At 49.8% G+C, this 14,953-nt stretch overlaps 1 protein-coding gene across 1 annotated transcript in view; it reads right to left on the bottom strand.

The window, feature by feature from the left end:
* Trappc9 (trafficking protein particle complex subunit 9) overlaps nucleotides 1-14,953 on the bottom strand; it is a 430,884-nt gene that overhangs the window by 335,112 nt on the left and 80,819 nt on the right. Inside the window, exons 11-14 of the mRNA XM_050145170.1 lie at nucleotides 7,149-7,294; nucleotides 5,543-5,628; nucleotides 4,534-4,660; nucleotides 979-1,111 (exon numbers count right to left, since the gene is read on the bottom strand). Of these exons, the coding sequence (XP_050001127.1) occupies nucleotides 979-1,111; nucleotides 4,534-4,660; nucleotides 5,543-5,628; nucleotides 7,149-7,294 (492 nt within the window). The remainder of the gene's footprint in view (nucleotides 1-978; nucleotides 1,112-4,533; nucleotides 4,661-5,542; nucleotides 5,629-7,148; nucleotides 7,295-14,953) is intronic.

The following is a 14,953-nucleotide window of genomic DNA, read 5'->3' as shown; positions in this document are numbered from 1 at the left end:
TAACAAAATTAAAGAAAACTGAGGTTGCTCTTGACATGGCTGGAGGGATACCTGGATATCAAGTCCTTCCCTCCTTGTGTGACTGCAGAAGTGAACTTTGAGATGGCCAAACTGGTGGGCAGGTAACACAGGGTCTTTCCCCACCAGGCTCGCTCTTCCTCTCTCGTAATAGCCCTTTGATTGGTTTCTCCTAGAAACCCCCATCCTTCTCCTGGACTGGATACTAAGGACTTCCAAGATGGGACAGGTACCTGTCCACTTTACCACTTCACTCTGTGGCTATTAAGTGGTCAAGGGACAAGTCGAAGCCTGTGTCACTCCTGATGGGGGTTCCTCTGGGTTCCTGGAAACTACTAAGAACAGTGGGGATGAAGGCAAGGCCTCTGAGCTGCCAGCTGAAAGCACCCACAGGGAAAAAGACAGAACCCCCTCCGGAGGCTGCCTGTGCTCAGCTGAGGTGAGGCGTTCATCCAGCACTGCCTCCAAGCCAACACGATCTGCCTGCCCCACTGAACCAAGCATAACTAGCTATCCACTGCTGTTCCCCTGCTTTTTATCTATGAGAAGCTTAGGAAACTTACAGAGTTTCACCCCCTCCACTGAGATCCCAATTTAAACATCTCCATCATCCTAAAGAAAAGCCTTGGTGTAGTCCACAGGACCAGACTCCACACGCCCGTCCACCCCCGCTGCCACCGGCAGCTTTTCTCCACAGGCCTACGCACCTCTTCTTAACAGTTCATAGGAGAGGAGCCACACACTCTTACTATGGCTTCTCTCCCTCAGCACAGTGTTTCTGAGGTCCATCTATGGCAAAGTGGGGATCAGAACCTGACTCATCTTTACTGCTGAGAGAGCAGTGCTCCAGTGTCCAAGTGGCCTCCTTCTGTCCTTTCACCAGCTGATGGACAGGTAGGTCCTTGCCACTATTGAACTATCAGCTACAAGTTTTGGCAACAGTATATAATCTCTCTCTACCTGGGCAGCGATGTGCTGATCTGCAATCTTGGCAAGGCGGGAATGACTTCCACGGTGGAGCCACTGGTTTTCACTCCTGGAAGGTTGTCCAGCAGACAGTCACTGAAGACCCCAAAGACTGTGGTGTGGTAACCTGCAACACAGGCAGCGGTTTCACACCTCCTGGCAAGGTTTGGCCACATACTCCCCAGGGTCACAATGGCCACAAGAGCACCAGCCCCCCCCCCAACATCACCTACGCCCCTGCTTCCCCCCTCCCCATACTGGTCCCTATACCCCCAAAGATCCTGACAGTTCTTGGCCAGCATGAAGTTGACATCATCTGCGCCCTATTTCCCAGTGGGCCAGGTCCACACAAAGGGTCCCTGTACAGAGCCCTCCCTAAGCCCTCCCAATCCTCCCGGCTTAGCAGTCACCAGCTCAGTTCTTTGCTAATATTCCTTTCAGATTTAGCTTCTCTAACATGATGGTAATAGTTAATATTCCTTTCCCAGGCATAATGTGACTTAATGAGCAGTTGAAAATTAGAACCCTTCTGTTGAGAAATGAAGGTTAAAAGGCCAATTATTATCATTACAGCTGCTTCATGACGTGGCAACTCAACCACGTGTGTGCCAAGGACCACAATTTAAGAGCAGCACGGGGCCTTGCTAGTCTTGCACACTAGATAAGCACTGGAAACTTTAAGCAAAGCTTTAAAATGGCTTCTGGAGTTTCAAAAGATGATTCTGAAAATAGTATTTGTCGTGCGACAAATTTAAACGATGGTCAGCACCTAGAAAGCTAGACTGACAACTTTTCTGTGCTACATTGCAGAGGGACAATGACGTCATTCCCTGGGGAGGAGCCATTCTCCTTCCGGGTCAGCACCACTCACACTGTGGCTTGGGCGTCTCTTTCTAGCCACGGCAGCCACACCCCTCAACACAGCAACTCCACACAACCTTCTGCAGCACTCCCCATATGCCCTCCCTGATATAACAGTCACCCCTCCTTCCCACCCTGAGCGTCTCAAAGTCACCTTTCTATGGAATCTGTTGTCTTCCGGGGAGCCCCCTGACACTGACACCCTCCATGCTTTCCTCTGTGTAAACCCTGATAGGATTCTGTCTATGGAGTACTCGGTACTTTGTAATTCTTAGCTGCAGTCAATCATTCTCCTTTGTTTAAGACATAGCCAGTGCTGAAAACCTTGGCCACATAAACTCTAGTCTGGTGACAATGTTTAGTGCAAGTCAGGATGATACAGGCTAACCCAAGCAGTGAAGGCTCACCAAAAGTAAGGACAGCCAAGGTTTACTCCCAGGCTCTCACACTCACTGACACACACCAGCTTCTGTCTGGTCCCTGGGCTAGCCTAACTCTCCCCATCATGGCCACAGCTCTGCCTGTGTCCTTCTTACCTCCCTGAGGACAGACCCTAGGTCTGGTGGCTCCAAAGCCTGTCTGATCAGCCTCCTCTCTACAAACACAGCAGCTCCCCTAAAGCCCCAGAGACAGTGGGCTTCTCAGGGCCCGATGAAGCCCTTCCAGCCCCATCACTACTTGCCCCCACCCTGACTATCTCCCTCTGATCACCCCTACTCCCCAGATATGCCAGGTCTCAAGCCGATACTCTTGGAGAAGCTGTGCTCCCTGCCTGGAGCCCCTGCCTATACATTGGTTCTGTTCTGCTTCTAATTGTCCACTCCTGGTGGGCCTTCAAAGATCAGGGTCGCCTGCCAGGGCAGGCGGCTGACGTCTACCTCCCTGCTGGGTCCCAGCTTTCCCTAGCTCTCATACGCGTATCTCCAGCCATCTCAGTACTTGCTGAGATACATCTAACTATCCAGCAGGCAACACCTTTCCCAGATAACACATACGTGCTGAGACTGCCAAGGCTAAGAAAGAAGTCATCCCTGGTGCCATGGAAAATAAGGGAACATCACGGGGACACTGTGAGGAACCAAATCAGGATGGCAGGCTAAGGAAGAATGCCAGCCCCGAGGACTGGTAGAGGCTCAGAAGCCCTCAAGGAGAAACCCATGTCAGGTTCAGATGGCAAGTGTGCTGTGGGGAGCATCCAAAACCTTCTGACACTCAAGTGCAACCTTTCAAGAGGAGAGGACAAGGATCCTGGGTCAGTGTGGCTCAGGAATGTGCCTTGAAACAAGAAAGGACAAAGGGTAAGGACTGTGACCAACTGATGGGAGCTGATGAGGGCTTCGATATGAAAGGTGGGCCCATCAGCAAGTCGGTTTGAAGACAGAAAAGACCAGTCCTCATGCTCTGTGATAAACCCTGTAAGACAGTCATGATCAGACAGACAGAAAACACCCATGCAGGTGGCAGGAAGTAGTGTCTCATACAGTAGGTCTGGGAGATGCTTAGGGCAAACGGCCCACAAAGACCCATCATTGAGATGGGAGCCTCTAGGAGAAAGGTCACATCAGGAAGGAGAGGCAGGGGGTCCTGGAATAGCATGGTGTATATGAAGAGCTCACAGGACATCTGAGGAGATGGCAAGCAAGGGGTGTTGTCCCTAGGGGAGACCAGGGGCACGCATGGCAGGACTGTAGGCAGAAGTCCCTAGGCTTGGTAGGGTTAAGAAGCAAGAAGAGGACAGGGAGAAAAAAGGAGGGAGGAGGTGAAGGCTCCAGGGAAGGGACCAGAGAAGTGGCTCAACAGGTAAAGATGCTTGCCGTGTAAGCCTGAGGGCCTGAGCTCACTCCAGAGCACACATAGACAGGCAGTAGGAGGGAACCATACATGCCACCCCCATACACATGCACACATCATGCAAAGGCACACAATATTTTTAAAAGAAAATAAGAAAAAAGGAGAACCGGGAACAAGGAAGGAAGCCAGGGAACTAAGAAGCCCCGCAGGACAGGCCTTCAGCAATACAGCCTGCAGACACCAAGAGACTGAACGTGACCAGAGAGGAGGTACCACACCGAGGCTGGCCTCTGAATAAGGGAATCAATTACAAAAAGACTAAATAGCAGGACCAGCTTCCATCAGAAGAGCACTGCTCCTGACCCTGGTGACAGGAGTTTTGGTGTCAAGAGCTGGACGGAGAACACAAGTCATCAAGAAATCACCGCAGAGGTAAAGGTGGAGCCTACGTGGACACAGAATGCCAGACAAGCCGAGGCGGAGGACGGACCCTGCCCCCACAGCAGCACAGNGGGGGGGGGGGGGGGGGGGGGGGGGGGGGGGGGGGGGGGGGGGGGGGGGGGGGGGGGGGGGGGGCAGCAGCGCTGGAGGGGTTTGATGGCAGTGAGAGAAGCTGAGTCCATGCTGTCTCCGAGGAGAATGGCACGAAGGAGAAAAACAAGAGGGAAGCCAGACAAGCCGAGGCGGAGGACGGACCCTGCCCCCACAGCAGCACAGCAGATACTGCCCCAACACACCACATATCAAAACCAGTTGCTTTTTTTTTTTTTTTTCACCATGTCACTTTGGAAATAAATGCTATATTCTCATTATTGTTAAGCTGGTTAGGATCACGGATGGGTCAGGTGACCAGCTCCAGGCGCAATGATGCAGAAACCACCAAGGAACTCTCCTTACCATTCACAGTGATGGTCCCTGTAGTCTGTGGGACCCCAACCAGTGTCACTGGATACAAACCGGATTCAGCAGGAAGGGAAAGGGCTGCAGGGAGAGACTCAAACTCCACTCCGCTGGTGAGGAGCCCCTGCAGGAAGTGAAGGAGCACTGTGAGGGGACACAGCTCAGATCCATGTCATTAGCCACTCCCTAACGAGCTCTGTGACAACCAAAGTTCGGATGCCCAGAACCCACATAAATGCCAACTAGGTGTGAAGACTGACCTTTAATCTGAGTCTCAGAAGGGACAAGGGATCCCTGGAGCAAGCTGGCTAGTGACACTAGTCACAGTGGCAAGCTCTGGGTTTGTTTGGGAGACACTGCCTCAAAAATTAAAGGTGGAAGAACAATTGGGAAAGATTCCCAATATTAACCTAGGGCTCCACGTGCACACACACACACACACACATATCTGTATGCACACATACCTGAAAACACGCATATAGGCAAGTACACACAACACACACGAGGGTGAAAGACCTCAAGGGCTGAATCCATAGAGTGGTATGCACAGGGCTTTGCTTGAGTCCCACCTGAAGAGACTATATAAAGGCCCTTCCCCTGACCACAGAGTGGGTGAGCTGTTCTGAGGGGCGTGACTACAGAGGGAGTGACACCTTCCGTGGGGCTCAGAGTACTAACAGCAGTCTAAACATTTTTTTCTTACTTAAACCACAGCCTGTACTAAACCTTGAGCCCTGACTTCCAGGTGACTATTTCAAATCTGTATTTAATCCATTAAGATCAGGATGTGTGTAAATCAAAGGCTTGCCTGTAGATTCACACACTACTGAGTGTCAAGCCAAGACACAGGAATGACAATGCACGGCCTCCACACACAGGAAGCTCAGAGACCTTAGCTAAACAGTTAAATCAGGCATACATCTGTGGACGTGGATGTGCAATGTTAAGCAAGAAAAGGTGTTTTCAATGACAACAGGTTTTTGGCCAAATGACCAGCGGCACATACCATGTTTTCCACGCGGAGCTCAAACGGCATTGGGTTGTACACCATCAGCTGAACTTCGCACACATCTCCCTGAACCCACTGGAAATCTACAAAACACACAAGAGATCTCCAAGGTGAGTTGGTACAGGGGCCACTTGCAAGAGGCCCAGACATGATTCCATGTTCCCTAAAACCTGGTCAGACTTATTCCCGATTTGTTGAAACAACCTGCTACACACAATTGCCCCACAGGGGCTCTGTAAAGAACAGTACTCTACTGACCTGCCACACCCAACACTATGTACACAACCAATCCAAGGGTGGGGGTGTCTCTGAGTGGCCATAACTGAGGCCTGCATCCCACAGCGCCACACACACAACTGCCCCCAAAGGTCTCTGAACGGCTATCACTGACACACATTCTCTTACTTGAGCCAGAACAGTCCTGAGTCAATCTCTAAAGTTCCCACTCCCCAGATGACACAACCGGAGCCTGGGGTGACACTATCAGTATCCAAGGTCACACAATAGGGAGTGAGAGCTGCAGGGCCAGGCTACAGTCACAGCCAAGATGACCTCTGACAGCCCTGGCCTATTGGGGCCATTACTTTGTCCCCAAGACAGCTGCTGACATTAGCACAAGGCCTTACAAGGACAAGAAGTCCTATCACTAATGACATGGAGACTCAGGAAGGTGGTGGCTCTCTGAAATGTCAGCCTTCAAGGGTGATGAAACAGGAGCATCAAGAGTGAAGCCAGGGTGGAAGATGGAAGGCCCGGTCTCAAAACAAAGAAACCAGGAGACTCTGCACCCTCCCAGGCCCCAGTCCGGCATCTGGGTGGTCCTGCCTCCTAGTTGGCTCTTCCAGCAGCTACGGCTGCTCTTTGTACATTTCTCCTGGGACACTGGTAAGCTTTCTTTTTCCCCTAAAGAAGTGGTGAGGAAAAGTATCACCCCATTTGCTTAGATAAAAATGCCAGAAGGGAGATAAGGAAGATGGAGTGGGTTTCTCTTCCCTGGGGTGGGAATGCCAGGTCAGATGAAAATATGGGACCATTTGCCCAGAGATGAAAAGCATCTGATGACAGCAACAGAGCATTAACATGGTGACTCCTAGCACAGGGCACAGCACTACTGGCAGTCCAGGCTGGACATCCTAGAAGCCAGTCCAGCTGCCTTGTCCCCGCTTCAGTTGGAGCAACTTGTTAAAGCTCCCAAAGTTCAGTTGAAGAATGGGAGGAGTGAGAATATGAGCAAAGATGTCAAGACCATGCTGGAAGCACCCACTGAAACAGTTTACCTGAGCTAACATGAGCTCGCCAACTCCACCTCACAGGGAAGGAAACAGCATAAAGCCAAACTAGTCCCTCTGAATGTGGGTGACAGTTGTATGGCTGGTGCAGACTGTGGGGCCACTGGCAGTGACACCAGGATTTATCACCACCTTTCATGAAATAAGTCTCTGAAAATCAGACCAATGAGCAACTGCCAGTCTAAGACAACACATAAGATGAATTTCCAGGATAGTGTGTGTGTAAACTCGTACAAGTATTTGCACACACAGAACTGGCCAGAAACTCAGTACTAAACCCCGGAAGGTTAAGTAGGACACCAACAGCGGCCTACCTATTTTCTTGTTGCGTTCCTCTCCACGGCTGTGTGGGATGATCGGCGAATAGATGAAGGGGCTCTTGGTGGACACGGTCTGCCCCAGCAAGCTTTTCACCTTCTGCGGCCGGAGGCTGGTAGGGAGGCTCAGCAGCTTCACGCACCTATCATTGCAAACAGAGTGCCGGCACTTGCCGTCAGGACACGCATTCCGGACCACATAGAGAAAAGCAGACCCGTTGTTGCCCTGTGCTGTGGAGATCCTGCAGCTTTGGGTCTGCGGGTCAGGCCCTTCGTGTGCTCCGGCAGATCATAGGTGGGTGCATGTTGGGGCAGGCCAAATCCTAACCCTGGTTCTGGCCTAGGCAGCTGCAGGGTTAGTCTGCCAGCCTGTTCTCTCAACCAGACCAGTGACTCTCTGCAATGAACACTGGCAAGTAAAGATAAATGGACAAAGGGGTTCCCGGCATGGCCCACTGTGTCCCACTGCAGCTTCCATGATGAGAGTTTCCATTTTTTCCCTTTTTCCTCTTAAGTTTTGTTTTATTGGTGGGGGGGGGGGGTTTACAGGGGCAAAGGGATGGGAAATGAATGGGATCGAGATAATACATGATGTAAAAGGCACACAGAATAGATGGAAAGAAAGTTTAAAAAACTAGATCAATGGAGGAGCTCCCACTCCACAGGACCCAGCAGGCCAGGGAGGTAAGGTCCGTCCTGGTCCAGGGAACATCAGTCCAGTCCTTCTGTTCCCTTCTCCAGCGCAAAGGTTCCCTCTTCAAAATGAAGACCCCCTACCCCAAGTCAAGCCTTGCCCATTGGACTGAGGCGAGGATGGAGTTCCAGCTCCTTGCTCAGGGCCTACGGCTCTGCTGCCTGCTGTTCCCTCCCCTGACAGGTCTGCGCACAGCAAACAGAAACCAGAGTCTAGGCACGGGATCAGAAGACACCCTGGAATTTCTGTCGCCCCACTCCGCCTCTCTCTCTCTCTCCTCCCCTTTACCCTTTATCTCAATAGATAGACTCTGCACTCCAGCTCAGTCTGCAGGGCATATTTGTCTCCTGTCTGCATTCCTCACTTGCCAGGGGGCCCGCTAGGGCCCCAACTTGTGCTGTAAATCATAACACTACCAGAAAATTTTTCATATCTGGCACAGTTATCAAACAACTTTTTAAAGGATAAAACATGAATTACCAAGCTGGTAATGATTATAATTTACATTATGTCAATCCCATCTGAGTTGGTTTATTAATTTTTTCCATTTTCAAACCATCCATTGTAGAACTATGCATGGTCCTAACTCCCTGCAGTATAATAATATTCCCCATTCTTAATGTGGGAAAGATTTTTTTTTTAAATAAAACCTAATTCTGTTGTCAAAAAAAAAAAAAAAAAAAGAAGACACCCTGGAGGAGGTGTCAATGCACCGTGCTGTTCTCAGAAATGGCTGCTGCACCCTGACCTGTGCTCGTGGCCATGAGTTAAGGGCAGTAAAGATAACTTTAGAGGCGCCAAAATGTACCAATGTCACACTAAGGAGAGAAATTTCAGCGGTTCCCCTTAGATTAACTTGACCAAGAATGAGTTCAAGTTTGAATTCTCCACTTCTCCCTGTGTCTTCCGTCAGCTGTGGTACCCGGCTTGTCCGGAGTCTGTCTGATGTGTGAGTCTGATCTGCCCTTATTGCCTGTGTCCCTGACAAAGGTCTTGCTCTGTATTTAACGGACAGCACAGGAAGTGTCACACAGGGAAGGAGTGAGGGACACTTTACAGAAATATTTAACCGACTTTCATAGCAGAAGAAATTACCAACTCCGTCACGGAGAACACAGCAAGCATGCTATGAGAGATATATTCACGTAGTTTTCAACAAACATGGTAGATAGCAGTGGAGTATGGTTGTTATTAACCATATTCGCAGCAATGATTACCACAACATACACACGCGGTGCTCTGAGTCAGGGGCACGGGACAGTACATCACCTAAGATTAAAGTTACGCATTCACGTATGTTGTGAAGTTTGATTACATGGGAATCCAAAGCAAGTAAGGCTGGTTATGACATTGTTCTCTTAAAGGCAGGTTAGACAAACAGGCTGAGTGCACAGCAGGACAGCAGGGTTAAGTGATCTAAGGAGTATTATTAACTCAGCTGTGAGGTCAAGCAAAAGCTCCAGTCCCTTTGAATGAAAGAAGTATTTTCATAAAAAATGTACCTGCCTGTCCTGCTCAAGGTCATCCAAGTCAGCCACAAATGGGTACCTGCTGGAAGCTGAGTATGTGCCACCCCTGGGCTACCCATTCCCCAGCGCCATCCCAAACCCCTCGGAAGCTTCTTCCCCCAAGTGCTACGTTTACCTCCCCACTATCAACCAGGAACTGACAACAGAGAGAGGAAGAGGAGCCCGCAGCGCCATCGATGGAAAGTGATGATGGCCAGAAACACCAGCTCTAAACCACAGCACTATGAGGCCTCTGGGACCAGATTGGCCTGATGGCTAAGATCAGGAGCACGCTAGGCTAGAACAGAGCAGACAAGGGTAAGGATGAGACAGACTCAGGTGTTTCCACCCTACTTCCTAGCCTCAGAGCAGGAAGGGAAGGCCACACATGCAGCACCACCCAAGGGCTGAGAAGAAGTCCACACAGCCCTGTTGGGGGAAGCATTACATCAGCCTCCTGGTGCCCTACATGGCAGCCACGCAAAGCCAGATGCTGAGGAGGCCACGAACAAGACAACACAGCCTGGGTCATAGGCACTCACAGCAGGCCACTGTGATGCCTAGAATGCCACCCACTAACACCAGGCTGAGTGAGAGAGACACACTGTGCTGTAAATAATAAGTCAACACAAGGTCTCAGGCACAGCCCAACCCACACCAACTTAAATGATGTCACTTGGATGGACTATAGACCATGTCCATTGACAGAATGACCCTCATTAAAATCTGGAGGACCTAGCGGTGGGACGACACATGCTGATGGCTTTGGGGTTCAGTGGCTGAACCTCACTCAAATGGCTCGAGTCAAAACAGAACTGAGAGGCCATAATACTTCCTAATACTGCAACCCTTTAATACAGTTCCTCATGTTGAGGTGACCCCCAACCATAACATTATTTCATTGCTACTTCATAACTGTAATTTTGCTACTATAATAAACCATAATGTGGATATCTGATATTCAACCAGCAAGGTGTCACGACCCACTGTCCTAGAGGATTCTAGCCTACCCTGTGCCAAGAGCTCCTATGGTACTTAGCACCCAGGCCCTGACAGGGTTCAGGTCACATGCAAGGGACACATCCACCACTCACAGTAAGTGTGGATAGTACTTAGAAAATGAGGTTTACTCTCTCAGATTCCTTCTCCGAGGACACATCAGGATAGACCCATCAGACTGTCTATCTGGGACCAGAATGGCCTCTCAGTTCTGTTTTGACTCGAACCGTGAGGGGGCTGAGTACCAAAGCCATGTCCAGCACTTGAGCCTGCTGCTCTCAGTAAATGCAGTAAACATGCTCCCAAAAGCTGAACTTCAAACTCAGTGTCCGAATCTTTGAAGCTGAGCACTGAGGTGAAAATTCATTGTTGATCGCGGGAAGCCCATGCTTCACGCGCACCCCGCCACCACGAGGACCCTGCCTGAGGCCAGAGCTCCTCTCAGACGGAGATTCACCCTGCACTTGACAGAAGGACCCTCATTAAAATCTAGAGGACCTAATAGTGGGACAACACATGCTGATGGCTTTGGGGTTCAGTGGCTGAACCTCGCTCAGCTTTCGCTTATGAGATCAGCAAAGAGGGGTGCTCTGGTAATACGTGCCGCTGGAAAGATGTTCCCTGTCTTTGGTCCCCAGTTTTCCTAAGGAGGGATATCCCTTGAAAGGCAGACCCACCTTGACCCCGCCCCCTTCACCACCCACCCAATGGGAGGTGGAAGTTGAGAAGAGGTGGCCTGCATTCTACAGTGTATTTTCTGTGTTACTCTCCATGTGCTAACCCAGGCCCTCCCAAGAAAGAGAGGTTTGTAGCGAGGGACAGCTCACACACCTGCCTCACCTGAGCCACGCCTACTACTCCGTTTTCCATCTGCCTGATATAAGTGTTCCTGTGCATTCTGAATACAGACAGGAAAGGGGAAGCACCCCTCAGATCTCTTACAGAGCACTGTGGGACTGCTTGAGGTAATGTTTTGATACCTGTCATGGCACTGACACACACAGTAGGTCAGCAAAGTCTTCCCTCCTTTCCCGATCTTAAGATAATGATTATTTGTGAATAGACGATGGCTGTTGGTGCAAATGGCAGTGCTGGACAGAAGTGAGAGACGCTAAGTCTTGAGGCTGTTGGATGCTGGGCTGGACAGAGCCTCCAAGTCTGTGTACTTGAGGGTAGGGCAACTCAAGGTTCTCAGAAAAACAAACACTTTTTGTGTCATGCCACAGCCCCACTGAAAATAGAGTATGGATGGGAATTCTGAGGTGTCCTCCATCCAGACAGACAAACAGCTGGTTTATTGATATGTCCAAGAATTCTGAGGACAGTCAGTGAGAAGAATGACCCGTAACTCACTCATTACAGTGTACACTCATGACTCAACCCTTTCCCATCAAATGTCATTTTACAAAATGTGTTCCCTAGAAAAATCACCATTCAAGTCACCTGACTTAAATTCCACATCCTTCGTTCAGCCTGAGTCGCTCCTGAACTAGGGACGCTGGATCTGGCAGGCGATGCTGCTGCATCTAGAGAATCCGAGGGATTGAGCGCCCAGGATGGGATTGTCTCAATATATTCCATTCGGAGATAGTTTACACTTCAGAATCCCAGGTCTCCCTGGCGTCCTGTGGCTGACAGGGACCAAGCTGGGCAACAGTGGAATGCGAACAAGGGCAGTGGGTACAAACATGCCACTTGAGAAGGATGGCATGGGAACTAATGAGCCTTCTTCCTTTGTCTTCTCATTCTCCACCGTGTCCAGGGGAAGCATAGGTCAGCGTTTGGCCCACATTCCAGTTCAAAGCTCAAGCTCAAAACCCCCTGAGCCACTCTTGTGGGAAGGGCAGGTCTCTGCCAATGTAGGTTCCCCTATTAGCTAATTCAGGAAGACACTGGTCATTGGATGATAGCTAACTACAAACACTGCTGAGCCCTGCAATGAATTCTTCTCAAATAATCCACAACACACTGGGTGTGGTAGTGTGGGCCTATCATTCCAGCACTGGCAAGTGGAGACAGGAGGACCTGGTGTTCAAGGTCATCTTGGCTCCCCTTAGTCCTCCCGCAGAGTTCTGCAGGAACACTTTGGTCTTTACTGACTGCACTCTGCTGCACCCAATGGCACTGAGGCAGTGACATCACTCCAAGACGACATCATTCCTGACAATCAATGAACCCCATAAATGTCCAGGACCCTGCTCATCTTGACCACTGGGTACACATCTGATTAAGAGAATTTTGAATCAGACATGAACAGGGATGTGTTTTTCTCTTACTAACCTGCATCATCATTACTCGGAGCCACTCTGGGGTATGCCTAGTATATGCTTCCAGGTGGGCCTTTTCCTGTAAGCTGCTAAATGGTTTTATCAAGAACCAAGAAAGGGTCCAATGGAAAAAGGCAGGAACTATCTATTCTAAAAACAAGAAATCATAGTTTTGAGGTATCTCCAAAAGAATTAGCTTGTATCTAACAATTTGACACAGCACCTCTGAAACCTGACTCGTGGATATGAGCTGTTTTTAAACAACTGACCATGCATCAGAGCAGGGAGCTGCACTCCTCCATGTTCACGCCACCAACTTATGATGCATCAGAGAAGGGAGCTTTGGTCCTCTGTGTTCACACCACCAAGCTCCCATCTCCCCATGTCACTTTTACTCCCTTCCTCTGATGTTTTTAATACTTAAACCAATGAAGTCTGCCTTAGGTGTGGAGGTTACTACGGTCTGGATAGGAAGCATCCAAAGGCTCATGTGCTCAACCCCTGTTGAGAGGCTGCAGGCTCAAAACAGCACTTGCTCCATTGGTGTGTTAACCCACTGATGAGTTCACAGAGCTGGGACTTGGGTGAAGGACACAGGTCACTGAAAATGTGTCCTTGAAGTGTGTATGTTGTCCCAATGCCCTGCTCACCTCCCCCACTTCTCTCTCTTTACTTCCCAGCTGCCAGGGGATGAGCAGCTCTCTTCCCCACATGCCCCTGCTGAGATGCCTGACCACAGGCCCAGAAACAATGCAGCCAAAGGAACATACACTGAAGCCTGAAATGACGAAAGCAAAATAAACCTTTCCTACTTAAGATGCTTTGTCTCAGGCACTTGGTCACAGTGACAAATACTGACTAGTAGTTCCTACAGCCCAGTGGTCCTCAGCTCGTTTCTATAGAAACATGGTGGCCCAGTGCATAGCTTTTTGCACTGGCTGTCATCAAGTGGAGATGGAGAACGCAGGAGAAGTGACAACAGGGTTTGTCTGTGACTCTACACAGATTTTCTGGGAAGAAAGAATCTTGAAGGTTTGTCTAGATCAGGTTGGCCTGTGAGCATATCTGTGGAGGGCTGTCTTGAAGTGGGCAGCACCATTCCCTGAGCTAGAGTCCTCAATGGTCTAAGAGCTGAGCACTGGGACACCCAGGTGTGGCACCAGGACCCAATAAGCAGATACAGAAGTATTAAGAAAGGCTTTCCTAGCCTTAAGTTTGAAAACTGAATCAAGCCCTCAATCTCAAGTCAAATACATTCCACTGTAAATCTCACTCATGGAAAAGCCCAAGAGAGACCTTTTCTTTCCAACTCCTGCCAAGGATGAACAACACACGGTCCGGCCTCAGACCTGCGGATGAGATACTTCTAGCAGAAACATGGCCCCTAAGGGTGGGAATTTGGACTAAGGAAGCACCAGAGACTTTTGCTGTCTTCTGCTAGGAATAGGGCTCAGGAGGAGAGCAATTGCCTAACATGTGCAAGGTTCTGGATCCAAACCCCAATATCACAGAAAGGAAAGTCTTGGAATTGGGGGAGTTGTTATAGTTGTTATTTTGCTTTGTTTTGTTTTGAGGGTTTTTAAGACAGGGTTTCTCTGTGTAGCTCTGGCTGTCCTATAATTTACTGTGCAGAACAGGCTAGCCTCAAACTCAGGGATCCACCTGTTTCTGTCTCCTGAGTACTGGAATTAAAGCTGTGCACCACCATGCCTGGCTAAAAAGTTAACTTGTAATCCTACCATTCAGGAGGTAGAGGCAAAAGAATAGGGAGTTCAATGCCATCCTCGGCTATACAGTATGTTTGGAGCCAGCCTGGGCTACATAAGACCCTGTATCCAATTTAAAAGAAAAAAAAAATTAAAGGAGAGGGAAAGAAGAGAAGGAGGGAGGGAGGGAGGGAGGGAAGAAAGGAAGGAAAGAAAAAGAAATGGAGAGAAGGATGGACTCAGACATTACCTGCCGGGGCTTCTGTGTCCAGCCACCCTTCCAGAGAGAGAAGGGAAGTGGCTGCTTTTTTAAAGAGAGAGACCACGCCCCAATGGGCTGGTATCTCAGCGGCTATTGGCTGGAGGAGCGGAAGGACCTCCCGCAACACTTCCTGGGATTCCCAGGGCTGCACCCCAGTCATTCTATCAGGCAGCTAAGAAGAGGACAGAGAGCGGCGTGTCTGACACACAGCTCTGCATGGCCTCAACAGAGCCTCACTGAAGTCACAATAGCAGCAAGCAGCTGCTACCCAGAGAGGATGAGTGATACTTCCCTGGAGCACCGCAGGACTGTATGGGGAGCGCAGGGCACGTAAGCACCAACAGATGTGCCCAAGACACCATGGCG

Source organism: Alexandromys fortis, unplaced genomic scaffold (genome assembly GCF_014885135.2).
Source record: "Alexandromys fortis isolate MF-2015 unplaced genomic scaffold, M_Fortis_MF-2015_v1.1 scaffold_2_1_26212458, whole genome shotgun sequence".
NCBI lineage: Eukaryota > Metazoa > Chordata > Mammalia > Rodentia > Cricetidae > Alexandromys > Alexandromys fortis.
This window is presented reverse-complemented; position numbering and strand designations above follow the sequence as displayed.